Below are 27281 nucleotides of genomic sequence, written 5' to 3' on the forward strand. Positions count from 1 at the left end.
ATCCCAACTCCCACATCCACCAGGTTTCACCCATCACCTGCCAGCTTTACTTCTTCGCACCCCCCCCCCACCTTCTTATTCTGGCTTCTTCACCATTCCTTTCCAGTCCTGATGAAAAGTCCCAGACCAAATCCTTTATTGTCTAATCCATTCCATAGATACTCCTTACCTAACGAGTTTCTCCGCCATCTTGCGTGTGTTGTTCATTCAGTTTTAACCATTCTTATGGCCAACTTTATGATTCTACACAGGGGACCCAAAAGGGCATTTGCACTGATCATAATCCAAAAGCAGGTACAACCCACAGCCTACAGAACTGATTCTAATGCGATAATACAAACAAAATGTAAGGAAGATGCATTCTTAATGTTGCCCATCTCCTGGAATTATTTCATTCTATTAGATTTTATCCCATCTAGGGAAGGTTAAGAGAGGACCTCTACTACTCATCTTCTCAATGTAGCTTATGCTTAATATTCGAAACGTGCAAAGATTTTAACCTGAAGCAGCTGCTGTCTCTCAAGTCTGTGAACTACTGTAATTTTCTGAAAGAATATCGGCACAACTTATGGGCCATGAAATCATCTTTCAGCAGGAAATACCAACATTTTTCAACTTGCCCACTTAAGTAGGGGTAGATTAGTATTTGAAGAGAGAAACAGAAAAGTTACATAAATGGTCCAAATCTTAAAGAAACTAAACTAAAATAAAAACAGGATTTGTGGCAGTCATTTTACACAGCTTATTTCTTTCTGTATTGAAGCCAGTATTTGATTACCATTACTAAATCACTTCAATTTAATATGTAGAGCTTGTTCTGGCCATATTGCTTTTTGTCATGCTATCATGAATACTTTGGAACTGAAACTGTCAGTTGGCATTAGTAAACCCGTAATCTTTTATTTACAACTTGACCAACTTTGCCTTCTGCTGAAGGTACTTCTTTTCATACTTCGTCAAAATACAGACCGACCAACTCCAGCAGACACTTTCACCTAACTATAGAAACTTGGGTCCAAGTGCTCTGAATCTTCATTGTTTCACCTGGCAGAGTGCAGGTCATTCAGAAAGGACTAGCAACCTAACTGAAGCTGCTACCTCCAGAATCTGCAACTCCACAAACTTCTACCTAAAGTAGCAGGTGCAGAGAGTGCTACTACCTGATAGCTCCGGCAACCTGACCTCTAGGGTGCCCGTGCGGAGTTTGCAAGTCCTTCCTGTGACTGTGGATTCAGAATCGCAATAAGAATCAGGTTTATTATCACTGATACATAGAACAAAGAACAAGTACAGCATAGTACAAGTCCTTTGGCTGACAATATGCCAATCTTTTAATCTACTCCAAGATAAATTAACCCCTTCACTCACATATAGCCCTCCATTTTTCAATCATCCATGTGCTTATCTAAGAGTCTCTTAAATGTCCCTAATGTATCTACCTCTACCACCTGGCAGGGCATTCCACACACCCACCACTCCCAGTGTAAAGAACTCTTGACATCCCCACTATACTTTCCTCCAATCACTTTAAAATTATGCCCCTTTGTGCTAGCCATTTCTGCTCTGGGAAGAAGTCTCTGGCTGTCGTCTTCACCAGTCATCTGGGAACACTGCGAAAGGCCAAATACCCTGCTCCCTCTCCTATTTCTTACATTCTAATGCACAGTACATCTTATACTTCTTCGCTCAAAGAGTTCAGTTATAACCAGAAATGCACCAAACTTCCCTTTTCTCTGTTGTAAGCAGTCATTATGAAGTAAAGCAGTAACAAAGGAAGTTCTTTAGGCAGAGGGTGGTGAATCTGTGAAATTCATTGCCACTGATTGCTGTGGATGCCATGTCATTGAGGATATTTAAAGTGGAGATTGATAGGTTCTTGATAAGCAAGTAAGTCAAAGATTATGAGGAGAAGGAAGGAAAGGGACTGAGGGGGATAATAAATCAGCCATGTTAAAACGGCAGAGCAGACTCATTGACCTGAATGGCTTAATTCTGTTCCTATGCTCCATAAACTCCATAGTATTCAGGACATCATCGAGAAACAATGCTTCAAAAAAAAAAGGTGGCACCCATCACTAAGAACCTCCATCACCCAGGACATCCCCTCTTCTCATTGTACCGTCAGGAAGGAGGTACAGAAGCCTGAAGGCACACACTCAGTGATTCAGGAATAGCCCCTTTCCTTCTGTCATTTGATTTCTGAATGGACATTGAACCCATGAACACTACTTCACAATTTCTACTTTTTCACTACGTATCTAATTCAACTAGTTTATATATATGTTCACACACACATATATATATGTGTGTGTGTGTGTGTGTGTATATATATATATATATATATTAAAAAAATACAGAGGGATGGATATATATGTGTGTGTGTGTGTGTGTGTGTGTGTGTGTGTGTGTGTGTGTGTGTGTGTGTGTGTAAAGATATATATAATATACACACAGTATCTATTTACCAGAATTGCTTTTTTCTATTATTATGTATTGCATTGTACTGCTGCCACAAAGACAACAAATTTCATGATATACGCCGGTGATATGAACTTGATTCTAATGTCTTATGGTCTTAAGAGAAGTTACTTGAACCCAAATAAAATAATGGTAATGTCACAACTAAAGTATTTCACGCCATTTGGACTGCCTAACAATGCAGAGAGCATGAAATTTTCAGGTGATTGGAGCAAGTATAGGTGGAATGTCTGAGGTCAGATTTTTTTTTTGTTTTGTTTTGTTTTACACAGAATGGTGGGTGCGCAGAACACCCTGACGGGGTGGCAAATACATTAGGGCATTTAAGAAACTCTTAGATAGTCACATGGATATAGAAAAATGGAGGGCCATGTAGGAGGGAGGGTTTAGATTGAATCATAAGAGTAGGTTAAAAGGTCAGCATCATATCATGGACTGAAGGGCCTGTACTGTGCTATGGTATTCCATGTACTATGTACTGTAACAGATTTCAGCTTCACCATTACGCTGGAGATGCTGGGGTGTACACCTTGGAGAAAAGGAAATAAAGAGATTTAACAGAGATATATAAAAATCATGATGGGTTTTGATAGGACAAGTGGAAGGCTGACATTCCATGATCAAATAATTCAAAGAGCAGTGATCACAGCTCCAAATTTTTCAGCAAAAAATACAAGGGGATATGAGGGGTGGGGAGGTTTGAGCTGACTTTTTCTTAAACAGACATTATTTAACTGGAATCACTATCTGTATGAGTAGTGCCTTAGAGAGGAATTTGGACAGGTATCAGAGAGAATAACAAGATAAAGAAAATAAGACAGCAGATTGCTCTACCAGCAGCTAGTATTATCTTAATGGACCAAATGTCAGCCTCTGTGTCATAATTCTACAAGTATATCAAACCAGAGAACCACCTACAAGAAGGCTGATGGATGTATGCTGACAACAAAATGTTGCGATTGCTTCACAATATCGGAGGAACACTGGAGTTAACAAAGGAACAACATTTGTTGACTATGAACTGATTTATTTCTGTTTTTTAGAATGCTTCTACTGAGCCATACAAATTAGGCATTGTTTACCTTTTCTGTGTAGATTGAAGTTCAAAGTAAATTTATTATCAAAGTATGTATGCAGTATGTCACCACATATTACCTGAGAGGATTTTCTTGCGGCCATTCACAGAAAAACAATGCAATACAACAAAAACTACTCATAAAGAAAGAATTATAAACACCCAATGTGCAAAAGAAGACAAGGTGTGCAAATAGAAAAAGGGATGGATGGAATGAGCTGCCAGATGAAGTAGTAAATGTGGGCTCACTTTTAACATTTAAGAAAAACTTGGACAGGTACATGGATGAGAGGTGTATGGAGGGATATGGTCCAGATGCAGGTCAGTGGGACTAGTCAGAAAATGGGTAATGTTCTATGGTTCTATGATGGATGGATGGACAGAAAGAAATCAGCATTTTAGGCTTGTTATAGGAGCCCAAGTGAAATACATACAGAGAAATGAGAGGACAATTGTGGTACATGGCTTCCCATTTCTTCAGTGGTCTAAAACAATCTATGAAAAAAGGTCTACATGGAAACCTACCTACCAGCACCTCCTGGTGACCATTGTTATGCCGTTGGCCCCCTCCTTTTTGAAAATCGCAAGAACTCTAGTTAAGGGGGGTCAACTGACCCAAGAGAGAGAGACGTGCGAAAGACCACGTTCTCCCAAGAAGCAGAATAAAAGTGACTTTGACTATTGTCTCATGGAGACCACCTGAAAAGCCCTCGGGCAAAGTGGGCTGGTTGAGAGAGAGATCGCATTACCTGCAACTTGATTGACACCTGCGATCCCGTGAAGAAGTATAAAGGCGGGTCTGAGGGGAGGACCCTCAGATGCACCAAGGAAACACACGAAGGAGAAACGCTAGAAATCCTGCGACAGCGTTTTAATAGCTACAGCCGGTGGTGGGGTTCGTGTGCGTCCTTCCCTTGCCTGGGATTGGCGACTTCACCACGGAAGACGGCCTAGCTACAGGGGAAGCCACAGATGAGAGTCCATTCCCCCAACGAGACTTCCGACTACCTCCTACAGGTTGGAAAACCTGTCGGGTAAATGCTTCATGTTCTCTGTCTTTCTAACTAAAAGTGCACCAACGCGACACTTCCGCCGGCAACTAAGTGAAACTGCCGTGATCTAAAAGACTTTTAGATATCCAGTGAACGATATAAAATCTACATTACCCCTAGACGACGATCGAGCTTGTGTTTTGAATGATTATTATTACACCGGTGTTTTAGATTGAGTTTTGATGATCTGAATGTTTTGTATTAACCATACGTTTGTGCCCTTGTTGAATAAAACGGTTGAAAATAGTAGCATCCGACTCAGCTGATCCATCTATCTTTGCTGGTAAGTTACCTGGTTACGGGGTTTTCGTAACACCATCCATTTTAACTTCACTTCCCATTCCCATATCTGTCCACTGGCCTCTCTACTGTCAGGTTGAGACTGAACACAGATTAGAGAGATGGCACTTCATTTTCTGCCTCAGTTGTCTCCAAATTGATGGCATAAACACAGATTAATTTCTAGTAACCACTCCCTTCTTTGTCCCATGTCCCATTCACCCTCATCATCCCATCATCTTTTCCCTCATCCATACATTCCTCTCTTCAGATCCCCCTCATCTCTTGCCCTTTATTCCATAATCCAACACCCTCTACTATCAGGCTCCATCTTCTTCAGCCCTTTGTCACATCTACCTGTCACCTCACAGCTTCTTACATCATTTCACTCTCCAGATCCCTTACACTCTCCCCTCACCTGATTCCACCCATCACCTGCCAGCTCTTGCTCCTCTTCCTCTCCACCTTAACCTTTTTTTTATATACAGTCTAACTCCCCTCTTTCTTTCCAGTTCTGGTGAAGGTCTCAACCCAAAACACTGACTGTCCAACATCCTTACGTAGATGCTGCCTGACTTTCCTCCAACGTTTTGTGTGTTGCTCCAGCCTACCAAATTTGTGTTGGGTGCAAAGATTTTTCTAGGGAAAGGGCAGACACACCAGGCAACAGAGAGATCTCCTGATTTTATGCCAGCTCCTCCTTATGCCTCGCCTATTCTTACAACACACTGCTCTCATCCATTTTTCATCATAGAGAACCAGCCACAATTTAGTATACTGGTTCACTGTGCTCAGCAGTGCCTTGACATTCAGATGGACTAATTGCTCTTCACCCATCAACTGAGTATGATGCCAAAGATGATGTTAGTTTCCCCCATGTACTTAGATATAGGGACTAAAGATTTGCCAGAGCTGGAGCACAATGCACACCATAGAACACAGAACAGAACACAGCCCACGCTCTTCAGCCCACAACACTGTGCCTTACTAATTCAGAACCAGGTTTCTTGTCACTGACAAACATCATGATTTTTAAAATTATTTTTGTCGCAATAAAGGTAAATAAAAAGTGCAAAGGAGGGATGATGAGAAAGCATTCAAGAGTTCATAGATTGCTCAGAAATTTGAAGGCAGAGAGGAAAAAGCTGTTCTTAGAGCACTGAGTGAGTCTTCAGGCTCCTGTACCTCCTTCCCTGTTGGTAGTAATGAGAAGGCATGTCCCAGATGGTGAAGGACCTACATGATGGATTCCACCTTCTAGAGGCATTGTCTTTTGAAGTAATTAAGTTCCTAACTAATCTAATCATTTCTGCCTACACAATGTACAAACCCTACCATTCTCTGCATATTCATGTGCCTATCCAAGAGCCTCACTGGCAACACCTTCCAGATACCCATCACTGCAAGTAAAAAAAAGTTTGCCCCACACATTTCCTTTGAACTTACCCTGAGGTCATGTTAGACCTCAGCAACTATTTATTGCTCAATTCACTTTTATAGCATTGCATGAATTTACTGAAATATGCCATCAATTATATCTTAAATTATCTTTTCCTGGAATGGTACCATAGGCATTAAAGCTTTATTAAATGAAATACCAGATTTTATCCACCTATGCTGCATTTTACTAGATTTTGGACACACACAGCCCTACACAATGCCCCTGCATTTTTAACAGCAACATTTTAATGCCATCTACAGTATTTTCTGAAGATAAGGTATTACACAGTTAATTGGATTACAGGGTCTTGTTTACTATTAACTCAGCTTTTGGCAAAAAAAAATCAATGTAGGTCATAATTCATTCCAAATTATTTTCATAGGAGAAGATATTTATACAGAAATCAGAAGTCTGGAGAAACAGTGCTGTAAAAAAATCATAAATTTCACCTTTTAAAATTATTTTGAGTACATTTTTATAGAACATTTGAATAATCATTGATTTATATAAATTTTCTCCACAACTTCAAATGCAGTCAATTTAACCAGTCATTACTGGGTAAATTAAATTGATAGAGACAGATAATTTTTAGACACATTTCAAAAGATCAGCCTTGTCAATGCTAATGCCATAAGGTAATATGCACCAATCAATTTAAAGTTAAGAATAGGAACTTCTAGAAAGTATTCAGGTTCCTTGGATTGCACCAGAAAGGCTTTATTTAACATGTAAATTCTTAGAGAAAACCAACACAGATTCATGGGAAAATGTTCTCACCTATATTGACATATTTATCAGCTTTGTATGCCAAATGATAAAATCAACTTCTTATGAAACTCCCTTATGTGAGACCCCCAATTATGCAAATGGACATTACATATTGGTTGCTTGTCAGTCTCTGTTTGAAAGCAGTTATTCAATGATCCTAATGTATTTCTTTGTTCTCATGTGATTGCCTGTAAGAAAATGATTCTCACGGTGGTATGTGGTGACATATATACATATTTTCCTAAGTTTATTTTGAACTTTGAAGGTAAATAAATCTGCTGAAAGCCATGAGGTTTGGATACCAAAGTAGCTAGCATACTACACATAATAATGAGGGAGAATAACCATCAAACTTTTTTTATGTCATGGACCAATACCATTAAGCAAGGGGTCTGTGGACCCCAGGTTGGGAACCTATCTTAGATGATGGAAGGATTCACTTAGTTACAGAGTGAAAATGCAAAGGAGCTATACAGCACAGAAGCAAGCCCATGTCTATAGTGCCTATCAAATAACTATCTCTACTAAACTTATTCCATACTAACGTATACCAACTGGCAGCAAAATTGAATAAGTTCTATACTATTAACTGATGGAACATTTCTCCATGTGTGCCCCAGAAAAGATGTTGACAATAGGCTTGCACTCACAATAGTGCTATGATTTATGATGGTAGTTCTAGAGTCTTTTGTTTATCTAACAAGGACATTTTTTCTCTCAGCTAGATCAAGGGATCAACTAGTATGGTTCACTTTAGCAAAGAAGTTAGGAGGAGCCTCTTTAAAAGTCAAGGTACATCGTTGGAATGGAACCACTTCTTTCTATTCCATTTCCTGAGAAGGACAGGTTCAAAGTACACAGAAAACTACAGCAGTCATATGATTCATCGATAAAACTGTAAATACACCACAACTGAGATTCTCAGCATTCAGATCCCAGACAACAATTCACCTGAAGTCCTGGTGGTCCTAGTTTGAAATTAAATTGGCTGAACTGAGCTATGAAAACTCTACTGATCTACCGAAGAGTGCCATTTGAGAATCATTAGCAATGTATTTCAATATGTTCCATATAACTCGTATCTTCATATGGTGTACAAAATATTATAAAAGTTACTATACAAGTTTTAACACACTCTAACCTGGATAAATTTATTCCAACACACCCTGCCCTTTATACACAATAGACTTCTACTCTCCAAAAGCTACTAACAAATTTAGAAAAGTACAGTATGATGTTATTGCATGGTGCAACAGGTTTGAGGGGCAGTACAACCAAATTCTGCGTCTACTTTTTTTGATCATAGATTCTTATAACTTAAATGCAATAGAGTCATAGAACATTACAGAAACAGGTCCTTCGGCCATCTAGTCCATGCAAACTGTTATTCAGCCTAATCCTATTGGCCTGCACCTAGGCCATAGCCTTCCATAACCTTCCCATCCATGTACTTAGCCAAAATGCTCTTAAATGTTGCAATCAAACCTACATCCACTGGCAGCTCGTTCCACACATTCAGCATGTGCTGAGTGCAGAAATTCCCCTAAATATTTCACCTTTCACCCTTAACCTTGACCTCTAGTAATTCTCTCACCTAACCTCAATAGAAAAAGCCCACTTACATTTACCCTATCAATACCACTCAATTTTGTATACCTCTTTCAAATCTCCACTCATTCTCCTACACAATCTATTCAACCTTCCCTTATAACTCAGGTCCTTAAGTCCTGGCAAGATTCTTGTAAATTTTCTCGATATTCTTTGATCTAAATATGATACTGTTAAGTCCCAATAGGAAAGTCTAAAGTTCAGAAATAATGGAGTCAAAATACTCCTGAACTTCACCAACCTTGAAGCTCCATTCTTCCAGTCAAAAGTATCATGATTGTTTTGGGCCTCTTGTCTAAGAAAGGATGTGCTGACGTTAGAGAGGCTTCAGAGGAGGTTCACGAGAATAACTCCAGGAATGATAGAAGCATTTGATAGCTCTGGGCCTTTACTCAATGGTGTTTAGCAGAAAGGGCTGGGCGGGGGGGGGGGGGGGTTCAGATTGAAACTTATCAAATATTGAAAGTCCTAGATAGAGTGGCCATGGAGAAATGTTTCCTATAGCAGGGAAGTCTAAGACCAAAGGGCACAGCCTCAGAATGAAGGGACATCCATTTAAAAAGAGATGAGGGAAAATTTATTTAGACAGATCGTGGTGAATCTGTGGAAATCTGTGGAAGACTTTGGAGGCCAAGTCATTGAGTATATTAAAAGTAGAGGTTGATAGGTTCTTGGTGAGTCAGAATGTCAAAGGTTATGGGGAGAAGGCTGGAGGATGGGGCTGAAAGGGAAAATAAATTAGCCATGATCGAATGGCAGAGCAGACTCAATAGGCCAAATGGCCTAATTTTACGCCTATGTCTTCTGGTCTACATGTAGGCCCCACTATACCGGTCAAGAGCATGGAGCAGAATCCCAAATATCCTTTACAGTGGCTTTTGATGCTATCCCAATTAGCAGAAAAAAAGTCATTTGCATGGTTTGTGCACCTATGGTCAAGCACTTCAAACTGGGCACAGTAGTGAACAAACAGTTCATCTTGATTATTAAAGCAAGCCATAATATGAAATATGACCTGAGGCTTGTAGCTTATAGATGAACTGGATGTGTACTAATTATACAAATACACATTGTGAGCAACAGATAGTCAGTGGCTACTTTATTAGGTACACCTACACCTGATCGTTAATGCAAATATCTAATCAGCCTATCATGTGTCAGCAACTCAATGCATAAAATCATGCAGACATGGTTAAGAGGTTCAGTTGTCATTCTGACCAAACATCAGAACGGGGAAGAAATGTGACCTAAGTGACTGATGAGGTGGTTTGAGTATCTCAGAAACTGCTGACCTCCTGGGATTTTCAGGCTCAACAGTCTTGAGTTTACAGAGAATGATGTGAGAAACAAAAAAGACACCCAGTGAGCAGCAGTACTGTGCGTGAAAACACCTTGTCAATGAGAGATATCAGAGGAGAATGGCCTGACCGATTCAAGCTGACAGGAAGGTGACAGTAACTCAAATAACCACACATTACAACAGTGGTGTGCAGAAGAGCATCTGAACACACAACATTCTGAACAGTTGAAGTGGATGGGCTAGTTGCAGAAGACCATGAACATACACTCAGTGACCACTTTAATAGGTGCAGGAGGTACAGGAGTGTATTTTAAGCCCTAAATGACCTGCTTTTCAAACACAAAATATAAAATGGCAAGATAGAATCCAACCCAGACCCTATAAACAAAAAAGTAACTAATCACAGGTTACTGGGTATTAAAGCGCTCAAGTGAGCAGCCTCTCTACTTGATCTTGCTGAAAGGGAGAGGAAGTTGTATAAGCAGTGACCTACATTGTTCTGGCAGATCTGGTGCACGGGTCTAGTATGAGCATCTGGAACAGTTACTACACTCTGACCAACATTCAGATCAAACACTTCCAAAGCACGATTTGTGCCAGCTGTCAGGACAATGTCTGCAGATACTTTCAGTTAAGGTAAACAGTAGTAAGTGATATCATAGAAACATTAATACCAATCAATGATATACAAAAGAAAAAACACATTACCCTTTCCTGCCACACACAAGGAGAACCCACAGGCCTCAGAATTAATTAGAGACAATCCTGCTGAGTTAAGCAGCATTGTTCTGAAAAATGATCCCATCATGGATAAATTACATCACGGTACCTACTTCTGTGGAAGCTGATCTTAATAAAAGAATTATATATCACACACAATCTAACATACACAAAATGTGTGAGGAACTCAATAGATCTGACAGTAGCTATGAGGAGGAATGGCTATGGAGTTGACGTTTCAGGCTGAAACCCTTCCTCAGGACTAGAAAGGAAGGAGGAAGAAGACAGAATAAGATGATGGGAGGAGGGGAGGAATACAAGCCAGGTAAGAGGGAAGGTAAGTGGGTGGGGGAGGGGTGATCAAGTGAGAAGCTGGGAAGTGATATATATTAAAGGTTAAGGGCTGATATAATATCATTTATTAGACATTTATTTTTATTTGTTCTTTACTTAGGCACAGATCCACTTTAGTATTACATGTCTATCAGTGCCAGTCACCTGTTACTTAAATTTCTACTTCAGCAATGAGTATTGACAAATTACAAATATAAGAACAAATCCTCCTCCTCCACACATGCACCTTGATCCGGAGTCATAGAATGGCCATCAAGGGGAAGGGATTCTGGCCAACTTTCCCTCTACCTTAATGGAAGTGTGGATAAACACAGCAAAAAAAAAGTGACTAAGTTAAACTAATTCTGATGCGATCTAGGACAAAAAACATTTGTGCATTGTCTGTTTTGCTACATTGGAAGAACACATTCTCAATGAAATACATTGCAAAACCAACCTTGATGGGCTGGGAGGGAAAGAGTGAAGGATCAATATAGTAACAAGAAAATTTAAGATAAATTAGTCAACTTGGAGTCAGCAAAACTTCAGATTTATACCAGCTCAAACAGAAAGGTAGTGCTTTTTAACATGTAGATGAATTTTGCTTCACTGTTGACATTCTTTGTATGTATGATGATTGTCCCTTCACACTCAACACAAGCTCAATTAGATGCTCTTTCCTGCAATACAAACTTCTCAATGAGAGCATAAAGAACCCCTCCACAACTGGACTATTTTGTCTTCAACCCACTTTGCCCCTATGAACGCAGATGTAAGATCAAGATCAGATCAATAACTTGGTGTTGTAAAATGTGTATAATTTAAGTTTAATTTGTTTTTTTCTTGCAAATGTTGCCTATATGATGTCATGTGCCTGTAATGCTGCTGTAAGTTTTTCATTGCACCTGCACATACATGTACTTTATTGTCACCAAACAATTGATACTAGAGCGTACAATCATCACAGCAATATTTGATTCTGTGCTTTGCACTCCTTAAAGTACAAATCGAAGTAAATATAATAAAAATTTAAATTATAAATCATTAGAAAATAGAAGAGGGAAAGTAAGGTAGTGCAAGTCAGGTCCGGATATTTGGAAGGTACGGCCCAGATCCAGGTCAGGATCCGTTCAGCAGTCTTATCACAGTTGGAAAGAAGTTGTTCCCAGATCTGGCCGTACAAATCTGCAAGCTCCTGAACCTTCTCCCAGAGGGAAGAGGGACAAAAAGTGTGTTGGCTGGGTGGGTTGTGTCTTTGATTATCCCGGCAGCACTGCTCAGACAGCGTGCGGTGTAAAGTGAGTCCAAGGATGGAAGATTCGTTTGTGTGATGTGCTGGGCTATGTTCACGATCTTCTGCAGCTTCTTCCGGTCTTGGACAGGACAACTTCCATACCAGCTTGTGATGCACCCTAGAAGAATGCTTTCTACAGTACATCTATAAAAATGAGTGAGGGTTTTAGGAGACAGGCCAAATTTCTTCAGCTTTCTCAGGAAGTAAAGGCGCTGGTGGGCCTTCTTGGCAGTGGACTCTGCTTGGTTAAACCAAGTCAGGTCATTTGTGATATTCACCTCGAGGAACTTAAAACTTTTGACCTGTTCCACCTGCGCACCACCGATGTAGATTCGGTCGTGCGGTCTGCTACTCCTTCTGAAGTCAACAACCCATTCCTTCATCTTGCTGATGTTGAGCGATAGGTTATTGTCTTCACAACATGCCACCAGGTTCTTAATTTCCTCTCTGTACTCAGACTCATCATTACCCAACAACTGTGGTGTCATCAGCAAACTCGTATATTGAGTTCGATGGAAACTTGGCTACACAGTCATGGGTGTACAGTGAGTACAGCAGGGGGCTGAGTACACAACCTTGTGGGGCACCGATGCTCAGAGTGATTGTAGAGGAGAGCTTATCCCCTATTTTTACAGCCTGGGTCCTGTTTGTGAGGAAATTGAAGATCCAGCTGCAGATTTGAGTGCTAAGACCCAGGTTCCGGAGCTTATGAATCAGTTTATTTAGATAGATAGATAGATAGATAGATACTTTATTCATCCCCATGGGGAAATTCAACATTTTTTTCCAATGTCCCATACACTTGTTGTAGCAAAACTAATTACATACAATACTTAACTCAGTAAAAAATATGATATGCATCTAAATCACTATCTCAAAAAGCATTAATAATAGCATTTAAAAAGTTCTTAAGTCCTGGCGGTAGAATTGTAAAGCCTAATGGCATTGGGGAGTATTGACCTCTTCATCCTGTCTGAGAAGCATTGCATCGATAGTAACCTGTCGCTGAAACTGCTTCTCTGTCTCTGGATGGTGCTATGTAGAGGATGTTCAGAGTTATCCATAATTGACCGTAGCCTACTCAGCGCCCTTCGCTCAGCTACCGATGTTAAACCCTCCAGTACTTTGCCCACGACAGAGCCCGCCTTCCTTACCAGCTTATTAAGACGTGAGGCGTCCCTCTTCTTAATGCTTCCTCCCCAACACGCCACCACAAAGAAGAGGGCGCTCTCCACAACTGACCTATAGAACATCTTCAGCATCTCACTACAGACATTGAATGACGCCAACCTTCTTAGGAAGTACAGTCGACTCTGTGCCTTCCTGCACAAGGCATCTGTGTTGGCAGTCCAGTCTAGCTTCTCGTCTAACTGTACTCCCAGATACTTGTAGGTCTTAACCTGCTCCACACATTCTCCATTAATGATCACTGGCTCCATATGAGGCCTAGATCTCCTAAAGTCCACCACCATCTCCTTGGTCTTGGTGATATTGAGACGCAGGTAGTTTGAGTTGCACCATATCACAAAGTCCTGTATCAGTTTCCTATACTCCTCCTCCTGTCCATTCCTGACACACCCCACTATGGCCGTGTCATCAGCGAACTTCTGCACATGGCAGGACTCCGAGTTATATTGGAAGTCTGATGTGTACAGGGTGAACAGGACCGGAGAGAGTACGGTTCCCTGCAGCGCCCCTGTGCTGCTGACCACCGTGTCAGACCTACAGTCTCCCAACCGCACATACTGAGGTCTATCTGTCAAGTAGTCCACTATCCAATCCACCATGTGAGAGTCTACTCCCATCTCCGTTAGTTTGTGCCTTAAGATCTTGGGCTGGATGGTGTTAAAGGCACTAGAGAAGTCAAGGAATGTAATCCTCACAGCACAACTGACCCCCTCTAGGTGAGAGAGTGATTTGGAATGATCGTATTAAAGACAGAGCTGTAGTCAATGAAAAGGAGCCTTACATATACGTCTTTCTTTTTCAGGTGTTCTAAGGAGGAATGTAGTGCCAGAGAGATGACATCTGCCATTGACCTGTTGCTCTGGTAGGCTAATTGCAAAGCGTCGAGGTTGATTGGTAGGTTATGTTTGATGTGTGCCATAACCAACTGCTCGAAGCACTTCATAGCAATTGATATCAGAGCCACAGGTCGATAGTCATTCAGGCATGCCACCTTGCCTTCTTAAAACACGAGGGGATTTTAGACTGAACTTGTGCAGATGCCAACAAATTTGACCTACTTTTATTAATGAATAATGGAGCAGGCTCAAGGGACCATACCGTCAGTTTCTGCTCCAATTCCTTATGTTGCTCTGTCACATCAATGACCATGTTTCAGTTAGTCAGTGATTCCATGAACTGATTTTAGATCATCTGTTATGTTGGTCTATCCTAAACCCACACTCCATATTAGGCTAAGCTTTTGAGCCTATCAATGCCCTACTATAGTAGGAATGTGGCAAAGGAACCAAGGGCTCTCTTCCTGATTGAAACATCTTCAGACATAAATAAGTCATGACAGAGTTGAAGATAGTTTAAAACATATTATCCAGAGAATCCAGAGAAGTACTTTTGGCCAAAGTCAGAGTAGGGTGTAAGCAGCATGATGGTATTGTCCATTCAAAGTTAAATGTACTTTGAATCTTTGAAGTCACAAGCCTTGCAACTGAATTGAAATCTTTTAAAAATAGAGTTAAAGTCCTGTTACATCTGTTGTCATACACAGCATGAGTAATTGCTTTTCTTTTGGGCTTTTGATAACTGTCTGGAGAAACTGTTTATAAAGTAGCATGTGGGACAGTAGAGGTTGACATTCACTCCACCTTCCTGCAGATTCTACATTTTGATTCAGAATTCAGCTTATGCTTTAATGCCATGTGAGAAGACTAAAGGTGCAAACTAAATGCCACCATTTTCACATGCACAGATGTATAACACGAATGGACAATACTATCTTGCTGCTTTCACTCTGCCCTAATTTTGAACAATTGTACAGCAAATAATGCATTCAAATTCAACGTGGCATTATCTTGATTCAAACTCAAGTATTTGAAAATAAACCTAAAGGAGCCAAGATCCAGCCATATTGGGCTTTCAGCTGGTTTGGCTCTGGACCCTACAAATTAGTTTAAATCTAACCAGATGCTGACAGAATATTAGTTTGTTATGTCTGTGTAATTTTTTTTACATGTGTTACACTTGGGGGAATTTAAGACTCCATAACAAAACTGGCATTGTTTTATGATGGATTCTGAAATCCAAAATGGCCCTTATCTGCATTATAATGTACAGAAATCACGGGTTGCACTTTATTGCTGAAAACAAGCCATGACCTGAAGATGGAAGAGGAGGAGGAACGTGGTAGCGGGAAGATTGACATGGTCATTTCAGACAAAAATAATAAACCACCGTGTGGGCACTCAATTTAACTTGCAGAGAAGTTGAAATTCACAGGAATTTCCCTATAATAAAGAATGGCTTTGGATCTTATTCAGAAAGCTGGTTTAATGAGAATGAAAGTACATAAAAACAAAGAAAAAATCACATCAAATTGGAAACAAAACATGTGTACTTTCCTTATAACCAAGTCTGCATTTCTAAAATTAACTTCTCCTCTTGGCTTGTTTGAAAATGTTTAACTTCAGCTGTTCCTACTTATGCAAATTAATTGACTTTTAATACTACTTTTGATTTGTTCTTTACAATAAAGAAATTTTACCACAATATTCATTTTTGAGTCTGCAACAACAAAATGTGCCTTTGAAGGTATAAGCTGTTGCAATCAGCAGACCCTCGTGACGTGAGTAGTACAGCTAGGAGGTGTTATGGGATGGAAGGAAGGATGAGTTGAAGAAGACAGATGCAGTCTTTCATCAAACTCAAAGGGAGAATGTCTGACTTCATGTAACCTTATTGTTATCAAAGATCCAGAAGTGTAACTTGAAGGACATCTATAGCAATGTTCCAAACAAACACCACTCCTAATTAAGATGTCTGAAAGAATAAGATAAACACTATTCATTATGCTTGCAGGCTAAGTTTTCATTTCAAAGTACTTAGTCAGTGATGTCTGCATAACTTGGTGTAACATGACTTACTTCACTGTTGTCTCCTTTTGGTCACCTTCCAGATTTGCTCCTGCCACTCCACAAATCAGACTCAAGGCCAGAGCTACAGTAACAAAATGGCACTAAGCAAAACCACAAATCACATCTTCTATATCCATGTTCTCTCTCATGACATTCCTTAACTTTACCACAGCGTTTAACTGGGTCAAATACACCATACTCCTCTAATAATTATTCTTTGTTGTCCACTTCAGTCAAGCTACCATATTTAGTTCCTCTGTTATTGATGGCTAGAGAATTCCCTGCAATAGTGTTTCCCCCATACTTTACAATATTACTTCCAAAGTCCATGAAGTATCTCACTACAAAGTTCTTTTTTTCCTCCTCTATATGTCATAACAAGCACAAACGCATCATCAAGTTTGATTATTAATTTAATTGGTTTGGCACAACATTGTGAGCCAAAGAGCCTGTTCCTGTGCTACACTGTTCTATGTTCCACTCACATTGATGATGGTGGCTCTACCCCCTTCACCATCTTTCTGCACCTTCTTAATGAAACAGAAAATGCAGGATATCTTCCCTAGATCAGATGGTAGCTGTGCAGAAAGAAAGAACATGAACAGTCACCAAAACTAGAAAAGTGTGCATTCAACTCTGGTCATCCAACACATTGTATAAAAAAAAATGTCAAGACTTTGGTGAGGGTGCAGAAGATATTTCTTAGGATGCTGCCTGGATTAGAAGTAATGTACTATGAGGAAAGGAAAGACGAACCTGGATTGTTATCTCCGGAATGGTATAACTGAGAGAAGACCTGATAGAAGTTTATAACATTATAAGAGCCACCTTCAGGTAGGAGGTACCATAGTATTAGGACATGGATTGGAAATCAGCTAGGCCATGAAGCTACTGAACTCCCTGCCACCATCCAGATCTTATCACAGATGAAAAGCCAGTAGCATATAATGTTTACTTCTTCATTTGTGTCAGAAATGTACTTTACTATTTGCTAATTTATTTGTGGTAAGATTATCACATTTTTGTAATGTAAGATTATCACAGTATTGTGTGTGAGTTGTACTGTGTTGTGCACCTTGGTCTAGAGGAATGTTGTCTCATTTGGTGGTATACGTGTACACAGTTGAATGACAATAAATTTGAACTTTAACTTTTTAACAAATAAACTCTTCTCAGGTTTCCAGCCAGGTAGAGTTAATGGTTACAACCAATGTTTTGATGACAAACTCTGCCATCTTCTTCAGGGATTGTAAACAAGGTGGGAGAGTTTTAGGATGAGGACTAACCAACAAGGAAGGACAGGTTACAGGGGTATAAATACCACCAGACTAAACATGCCCAGGTATCATCCCTGAAGAAGACGGCACAGTTTGTCATCGAAATGTCAGTTAGAATTAATACCTATACTCGGCTGGAAGCCCAAGAAGTGTTTATTTGTCACACTTGCTGGGAAAGCACTAGACCCTTTTTTAACTTTCTAACTTTAATTTGAGAGGCATAGATAAACAGCCAGTATCTTTATCCAAGGGTCAAAATGTCTAATAATAGAGAACATGCATTTGAAGTGATAGTGTGTTAGTTCAAAGGAGACAGAGAGTGATGGGTACCTGAAATGTGCTGCCAGAGGTGGTACTGGAGGAAAATATGAAAGAGGCATTTAAAAGGCTCTGTGATTAGCATATGAACGTACAGAAAATGAAGAAAGTGGTCACTGTGTAAACAGAAGGAATTAGTTTAGTTAGAGATTTAATTACTAGTTTAATTAACTGAGTACAGCACTGTGAGCTGAAAGGCTGGTTCCGCAAGACATAGTCTTATGCTTCTACTGGTCTATGAATTTATGTTAAGGGAAAGAAATTTGAAACTGCCCAGAATGAGGAGAGGGACAGAAACATCACATGCAAGAGGATGGAGAACAAGAGAGATTGACAAAGTAATGATGAATATGGCTTAAAGAACATGGCAAAGGGCAGGGAGATATCATCAATTTGAAATGATAACTCTTTTTCACCTTGTGTTGATGCTGCCTAAACCTGCCATTTACAGCATCTGCAACATTTTGCTTTTAAACCCAAGCACTTAATCACCTCTCAGCCCAGAGATGCTATCTGCACTGCTGATTATTCCCAGCAATTCTTTCATCTTTGTACTCATGCCACTGGTAACATTATAGAGATTATAGAAATTAGAATAATTTTATCTCAAATGTAGAAGATTAAGAGGAGATTTGATTGAAGTTTTCAAGATATAATTCAGATAAGCCTTTCACAAAAGAAATCACAAAACGCATGCTTCTGCACATAATTTGGTAGAGCTATGGAACCCCAATCTAGAAACAGTAACTAGCACTTGTTCACTTGGTAATTTTAAACCTATGGTGATAGATTTCTATTTTCAAAAGTTCAAAGTAAATTTATCAAAGTACATGTATGTCACCATAAACTACCCTGAGATTTATAGTCTTGCAGACATATCATAGCAGATACAAAGAAATATAATGGAATCAATGAAAAACTACACACAAAGACAGATACACAATATACAAAAGAGGAGAAACTGTGCAATTACAACAAATAATAAATAAATAAGCAAAAACAATATTGAGAAGATCAGTTGTAGAATCCTTGAAAGCGAGTCTATAGGGTGTGGAATCAGTTCAATGTTGGGGTGAGTGAAGTTACCCACATTGGTTCAGAAGGTTGATGGTTAAAGGGTAATAAATGTTCTTGAACCTGGAGGTGTGGGTCCTGAGGCTCCTTCCAAATGCCAGCAGCAAGAAGAGCCTGGATGATGGGGGCACTTGACAATGGATGCTATTTCCTTGAGGTAGTGCTCCTTGTAGATGTGGTCAATGGTGAAGAAAAAGAAAGAAATAATCACAGATTGGCCATTATCTTACCCTAGACAGCTTCAAAAACTAACCAACCATCACAAACATTTAAGGAGGTATTTCATAATCTTCAAAGATGCATTCCATTGAGCCATAATAAGGGTGATCTAACTGTAGTTCATGATGGCTTCAAAAAGAAGGAAAAGCCATGAAGCTTCATGAAAATTAGTGTCATGTTCAAAGGGGTGGGAAAATTTAGAAACAAGTGGAGAATGACTGAAAAAAATAAAGGAGAACACAGATCATGAGAGTAGCAAAAATAAAACATTAGATGCTTTAACAACATTATAAATGAAAAGAGTAAATAAGGTAAATATCCCACCCACTCTGAACAGAATGCTAGGAAATAAAGAAATATAGCTGAGACCGTGAACATCTTTTTGTAATCTGACTTCGCAGTGGAGGACACTAAAAGCACCCCAATAATAGTAAAAAAAAATATTAAATAGGGCAATATGAATAGAGAAATTTAAAAGTTCCGAAGTTTCTGGGTGTCAACATACTGATGCAAATACAAAGAAAGCATTGGGAGTTTGAGAAGATTTGGTATGTCAAGACTCTAGCAAGTTTCAAAGGTACATTTAACATCAGAGAAATGTATACAATATACACCCTGAAATGCTTTTTCTTCACAACCATCCATGAAAACAGAGAAGTGCCCCCAAAGAAAGGATGACAGCTAAATGTTAGAACACCGAAGTCCCCCCCAGTTCCCCTCCTTCCCGCGCGTAAGCGATAGCAAGCAACGATCCCCCTTCCCCCCACCAGCAAAAAAAAGCATCGGCACCTGCCACCAAACACTCAAGCGTGAGCAAGGCAACAGCAAAGACACAGACTTGCAGTACTCCAAAGACTACACTGTTCACCCGGTATTCGACATACTACAGGCTCGCTCTCTCCCTAATAAGGGAGAAAGAGGAGTCTCCATGAGACATTACAAACAACTTGCTGGTTTACGATGTTAAAAGTCCGTTGCATTGCTTCTCCAAGCTCCATGCCCAAAGATCTTGGGTCTCTGGGCACACAGCTAGAGATCTTCTGTCTCCAACAATACACCGATCTCCTGCAGAGCCACCAACCTCTGATCCTCGTCTCCAGAGCCACAAGATCCCGGGCCTCCAAAGGCGAGCAGAGCTCTTAGGCCAAGACCTTGGCATGCTGAGCAACAGCCAATTGTGAAACCCCAAAAGCAGGTTCCATTCCCGTGAAGTACCGTAGTCAGCATACAACTCCAGGTCAGGGTCTTCAAAAGAACCCTGAAAGGGAAAAATAGAGATATTAAAGATGGGAACAGAGCTGTTTGCAAAGATGCAAGCAAAGGAGTCGCCGTTAGGCGCCATTGATTCTCCTAAGCTCCATCTTCTATAGATGTACCATGGACAGCATTTTATCTGGTTGCATCAGCATCTGGTATGGAGTGGCCACTGCACAGGATCGGATAAGGTGGCAGAGGGTTGTGAACTCAGCAAGCACCAACATGGGCAAAAGCCTCTCCATCATCAAGGACACCTTCAAAAGGCAGTGCCTCAAAAAGGCAGCATCCATCATTAAGGACTCTCATCACTCAGGACATGCCCTTTTCTCATTAGTACCATCATCGAGGAGGTACAGGAACCTGAAGACACACTCAACATTTTATGAACAGCTTCTTCCCCTCTGCCATCAGATTTCTGAACAGATGATGAGCCCATGAACACTACCTCATTATTTTTGCTCTCTTTTTTCACTACATATGTAATTATTATATATATTTCTTATTTTTACATATGTATTTGAGTGGCAAGTTAGAGATATGCTGTTACAAAAGGAGGTGTAAAAGCACTTCTTCCCTCCACTAGCCTGCAAGTCACTCTCAAGCAAGGGGAAGCAACTGCTTTGCCCCCCTGATCAGGATCACGTAAAGCTATGGGAGCAGTTGTTGAATGGTTTTGTGAGCAACTGGTGCATATCACAAGTCCTGGTTATGCGACCACCAACACCAGGCAGACAATCTCAAAAGAGTATTGGTAATGGCTGGGTTCACCCATCTTGTAAAGACACTGCCCAGAAGAAGGCAGTGGCAAAACTCTTCTGCAGAAAAAATTGCCAAGGACAATCACCATCATGGATAAACCATGATCACCTACACCATACAACACAGCACATAATGATGATGATGATGAATTCATGTATTGCACTGCACTGCTGCCACAAAACAACAAATGAGATCCTAGGATTATTGCAGAAGGTAAGAGCTTGGGGTTTTGGGGATTAAAAGAACATAATGACATGTAGAGGACTAGTTAGCAGATAAATAAAATATTTGGAGCAGCACAGGAGTAAATACTGGGGCCTCAACTATTTACAATCTAAATTAGTCTTTGATAGATGTTCTGAGTGTACGGTTGCCAGAAATGACAATACAATGGTAGGTAGGAAAGTACATCTTGAGAAGAACACAAAGTGTTTTCCGATAATTTGCCCCCCCCCCCACCCCCACCCCTTCTCCCCTTTTCAATTTCAGATTCTGGCTCCCCTCTTATCTCGTACCTTTTCTTCAACCTGTCTATCACCTTACGCTGATAACCCTCCTCCTTCTCTTTAACCCATCGTCCACTCTCCCCTCCTATTCAGCCCTTCACCTTCTCCACTTTGCTTCATCCCCCCTCTCCCACCCACACAGCTTCCCCTCACCTGGCTTCATCAACCCAGCCTGTACTCCTCCATCCCCATCCCAACTTCCTTTCCAGTCCTGATGAAGGCTCTTGGCCTAAACCATCAACTGTTTATTCCACTCGGTGGGTTCTGCCCGACTTGCTGAGTTCCTCCAGCATTGTGTGTGTTGCTCATGATTTCCATCATCTACAGAATCTTTCATGTGTAGCTCACTGGAAATGTGAAATTCAGCAAATTGGGAGAAAGAATTCTAATGTAGAACTTGGCTTCAATGGAGACGGAATAAAGTACATCGCAATACAGAGAGAACTGACTATCCTCGGACGAAGTAATTATGAGGCCAGATTGAATATACACTTTTTTAAAATTGGAAATGGAGTATAAAAGTAGGGAAGACTTGCTATAACTGCACTGGGTGTTGGTGAGACCTTCTCCTAGATGAAAACGACTGATGAGCACCATCTGCCCAAACAGACTGGCCCTTCTCCTGCCAGTAGAAACGGTTTTGCTGGGCTTAGTATCTAAGCCACACATGAAAGCCAAGAGCTAGGTTTGGTTGTTAGAGGCTATTTGAAACGCGGGCCTTTGGGAGCATTTAATAGGTCGTGGGAGCTCATCTCCATTATCACCTCAACCTTAACGTACCAACTACCATATCTTTCCTTTTATTTAAGTAGGGAAAGACCTGCACTTCACAGCTCTGATAGCTTTACTGATTTCATTCCTCACATTAGAGGGTCAACTTAGAAGGAAACATTAGACCAAAGTCTCTGGACCTTGATGGACTTCATCTTAGAATCTTAAAAGTAGTAATTGATAATGTTGGTTTTAATCCAAGTTTTTTTTAAATCAGGGAAAGTAATATTTGATTGGAAAATAGCTTATGCAAATCTTAAATTCTGTTTAAAAGAGTAGGGGCCAAAATGTAGGAATTATTTACCAACTAGATTAATTGCCAGCAGAAGAAAAATGTTGGAAGCTGTAATTAAAGATATATTTCAAGAAATTCAAGGTAATCAAGCAAGATCAATACAGTTTGGAGAAAGGGAGATGTTGTCTGATAAGATCATTGAATCAGTCACATATTCTTTGGCTAAAAGGGATCCAATGGAATTAAGCTTTCCCAAAGGTGCCACATCAAAGATGATCGCAGAAAAGAAAGAGGTTAATTTTTATTATAGATCTAAAGATTGACCAAAAAAGAAATGGAAGAGGCAGCAGAAGTAGATAGCAACATGTAATGAATAACAAAACCCAAAAAAATTACAGATGCTCAAAATCCAAAGCAAAGCAAACGAACGAGGAACTCCACAGGCCAGGCATTATCTATGGAAAGGATTAAACAGTCAACATCTCAGGACAAAACCCTTCATCAGTATAGGTCATCAGGGTCTTGGCCTATTTTCCACAGATGTTGCCTAGCCTGCTTAGTTCCTCTAAAATGTAATGAATGGTATGCTATTAGGATTGGTGCTCAGTCTTTAAATTATTACAATTTATACAAATGACTTGGATAAAGACACCAAAGGTATGGATGCTAAATTTTCTGATAAGGTAGATGAGGAAATCATTTTGTGAAGAGGAAAAGGAGGCTACAAAGAGAGATTCTGAATGGTCAAAAGACCCAGTAAAAAAAACATTATGTTCTACACTTTGGCAGCAAAATTTTAAACACAAAACATTATCTCAATAGTGAAAGGTTGCAGAGCTTAAAGTCAAATGAATTTGGTTGTCTAACTGCATGATTCACTAAAGGATCTTATGCAAGTGTTACAAAAATTAAAAAAATAAGACCATAAGACATAGGTGTACAATTAGGCCATTCAGCCCATTGAGTCTGCTCCACTATTCCATCATGGATGATTCTGGATCCCACTCAACCTCATCCACCTACCTTCTCGCAATATCGTTCCATGCCCTGACCGATCAGGATGCTATCAACTTCTGCCTTAAATATACCCACAGACTTGGCCTGCACAGCAATCTGTGGCAGAGCATTCTAAAAAAAAACACCTCCTCAACTCTGTTCTAAACGGTTGCCCCTCAATTTTGAGGCTGTGCTCTCAAGGTCTGGATGACCCCCACCATAGGAAAGATCCTCTCCACATCCACCTTATCTAGTCCTTTCAACATTCAGTAGCTTTCAATGAGATCCTCCCACATTCTTCTAAATTCCAGTGAGTCCAGGCACAAAGCAGCCAAATGCTCTTCATATCTTAAACCCTTCATTCTTGAAAATATCCTCGTGAACCTCTCCAATGACAACACATCCATTCTGAGATATGGGGCCCAAAACTGTTGACAATAGTCCAAGTGCAGCCTGACAAGTGTCTTTTAAAGCTTTAGCATTATCTCCTGGCTTTTACATTCTATTCTCCTTGAAATAAATGCCAAGATTGAATTTGCCTTCTTTACCACAGACTCAACCTGCAAACCTGAAAGACTTCTGGGAGTCTTGCACAAGGACTCCCGAGACCTTCTACACCTCTGATGACTGAAGCTTCTCCCCATTTAGATAATAGTCTGCACTATTGTTCCTTTTACCAAAATGCATTATAAATCAATTCCCAACACTGTATTTTTCTGTCACTTTTTTTGCCCATTTTTCCTATTTGTCTAAGTCCTATAGCAATCGCATTACTTCCTCAGCACTACCTACATTTCCACCTATCTTGTACCATCCACAAACTTTACCACAAAGTTATCAATTCCATTATCTAAGTTATTGATAAACAATGTGAAAAGTAGCGGTCCCAATACTGACCCCCAAGGAACACCACTAGTGACTGGCAGTCAGCCAGAAAAGGCCCACTTTATTTCCACTCGCTCCTTCCTGCCTGTCAGCCTTCCTCAATCCATGCCAGTATCTTTCTTATAATGCCACAGGATTTTATCTTGTTAAGCAGTCTCACGTGTGGCACCTTATCAAATGCCTTCTGAAAGTCCAAGTAAGTGACATCCACTGCCTCTCCTTTGTGCACCTTGTTTGTTACTTCCTCAAAGAACTTTAGCAGATTTCCCAGGCAAGATTTCCCTCTACTCAAACTATGCTGACTTTATTTTATCATTGGTCTCCAAGTACCCCAATACCTCATCCTTAATAATAGACTCCAACACTTTACCAACGACTGAGGTTAAGCTAATTGGCCTATAATTTCCTTTTGCCTTCCTCCCTTCTTAAAGAGTGGAGTGACATTTGCAATCTTCCAGTCCTCTGGGACCATGCCAGAGTCAAGTGATTCTTGAAAGATCATGTCCAATTAATCCATTATCTCTTCAGCAACCTCTCTCAGGACTCTGGGATGTAGTCCATCTGGTCCAGGTGACTTATCCACCTTACAACCTTTGAGCTTGCCTAGCACTTTTTCCTTTGTAATAGCAATGGCACTCACTCCTGTTCCCTGATACTCACGGACCTCTGTCACAGTGCTGGTGTCTTCCACAGTGAAGACTGATGCAAAGTACCAACTAAGTTCATCTGCCATTTGTCCCCCATGACTACCTCACCAGCCTCATTTTCCAGTGGTCCAATATCAACTCTACCTCCCTTTTACTCTATATAAATGAAAAAATTTTTAGTATCCTGGTTTATTTTATTGGCTAGTTTGCCCTCATATTTCACCTTTCCCGCTCTTATTGCTTCTTTAGTTCCCCTTTTGTCCTATTTTAAAAGCTTTCTAACCATCCAACTTCCAACTCACTTTTGCTACCTTATATGCCCTTGGTTTTTATGCAGTCCTTAACTTCTTTTGTTAACCATGGGTGCCTACCAGTTGAGAACAACTTCCTCTGTGCACCTTGTGAACAGCAACTTCAGCCATCTCTGCTCTGCTGTCATCCCTGCCAGTATCCCCCACCAATCCATCTGAACAACCTCCTCTCTCATGCCTCTGTAATTCCGATTCCATTGCAATACTGATATATCTGACTCAAATTGCAGCATGAATCCAAACATATTATGATCACTACCTCCTAAGGGTTCCTTTACATTAAGCTCCCTAGTAAGATCTGGGTTATGACATAACATCCAATCTAAGACCATCTTTCCCCAAGTAGGCTCAAGCACAAACTGCTCTAAAAAGCTATCTTGTAAGCATTTAACAAATTCCCTCTTTTGTGATCTGACACCAACCTGATTTTCCCCAATTCTCCTGCATACTGAAGTCCCTCATTACAATAGTGTCATTACCCTTATTACATGCCTTTTCCAGCTCCCTTTGCAATCTCAACCTCACATCTTGGCTACTATTTGGAGGCCTATATATGATTCCCATAATGGTTATTTTACCCTTGCAGTTTCTTAACTCCATCCACAAAGATTCAACATTCTCTGACCCCATGTCACCTCTTTCTAAAGATGCAATTCCATCTCTTAACAGAACTACACCACCACCTATGCCTTCTTGCCTGTCCTTTTGATGCAAAGTATATCCTTTGATGTTAAGCTCTGAACTATGGCCTTCTTGTAACCACAATTCAATGATGCCCACAATGTTATACTGACCAATCTCTAATCACGCCACCTTATTCATTCACCTTATTCCAAATGCTACGTGCATTTAAATACAGCACCTTCAATCCTGCAGTCTTTGGCTTTTTGAATATTGCCTCTGTGGTATAATTTATCTCTCAGTTCTGTCTGCATTTGTACCCAATCATTGGCTTGTCCTTCCTTACATTCATGTTACTTGCAACATCTACTGCCATACAGTCAGCCCTCCTTATCCGCGAGGGATTGGTTCTGGGATCCCTCGCGGATACCAAAATTCGTGGATGCTCAAGTCCCTTATTCAACCTGTCTGAATGCGGTTGACCGTAGGACCCAGCGAAACCCCAGACCTTATTTAACCTGTCTCAGTGCAGTGGACATTAGGACCCGGCATCAGAACTCTGAATCTGCAGTGTTTCTGTTCTTGAAAATAGTCACGATCACGATTGAAAATAAAGTGGAAAAAATAAAGCGATCGGAAAGAGGTGAAACGTCATTGGTCACTGGAAAAGCATTAGGCTACGTACGTCAACGATCCAAACAATTTTAAAGGATAAAGTGAGAAAGGCTCTGCCCCAATGAAAGCTACAATTATTACTAAGCAACGCAGTGGTTTAATTATTGGATTTTTGGGTTTTGGGTTTTTGATCCCCCACGTCACTGGATCGAACTCGGGAACTTCCCGAGCCTGGCTCGGAAACATACGTTACGTGTTTTATATGCATAGAAAGGTAAAATATGTACCATATGCTAAGACAAATATTTGACTAACTGATGCTAAATAATACCGGATCTACCTGTTCCG

At 40.3% G+C, this 27281-nt stretch overlaps 1 protein-coding gene across 2 annotated transcripts in view; it reads right to left on the reverse strand.

Moving 5' to 3' along the window:
- The window catches only part of wdr27 (WD repeat domain 27), a 561812-nt gene that overhangs the window by 436873 nt on the left and 97658 nt on the right, over positions 1–27281 (reverse strand). For both annotated transcript variants that reach the window (XM_073051837.1, XM_073051836.1), the window contains exon 21: positions 10495–10616. In XM_073051837.1, the coding sequence (XP_072907938.1) occupies positions 10495–10616 (122 nt within the window). The remainder of the gene's footprint in view (positions 1–10494; positions 10617–27281) is intronic.

Source organism: Hemitrygon akajei, chromosome 7 (genome assembly GCF_048418815.1).
Source record: "Hemitrygon akajei chromosome 7, sHemAka1.3, whole genome shotgun sequence".
Taxonomy (NCBI): Eukaryota; Metazoa; Chordata; class Chondrichthyes; order Myliobatiformes; family Dasyatidae; genus Hemitrygon; species Hemitrygon akajei.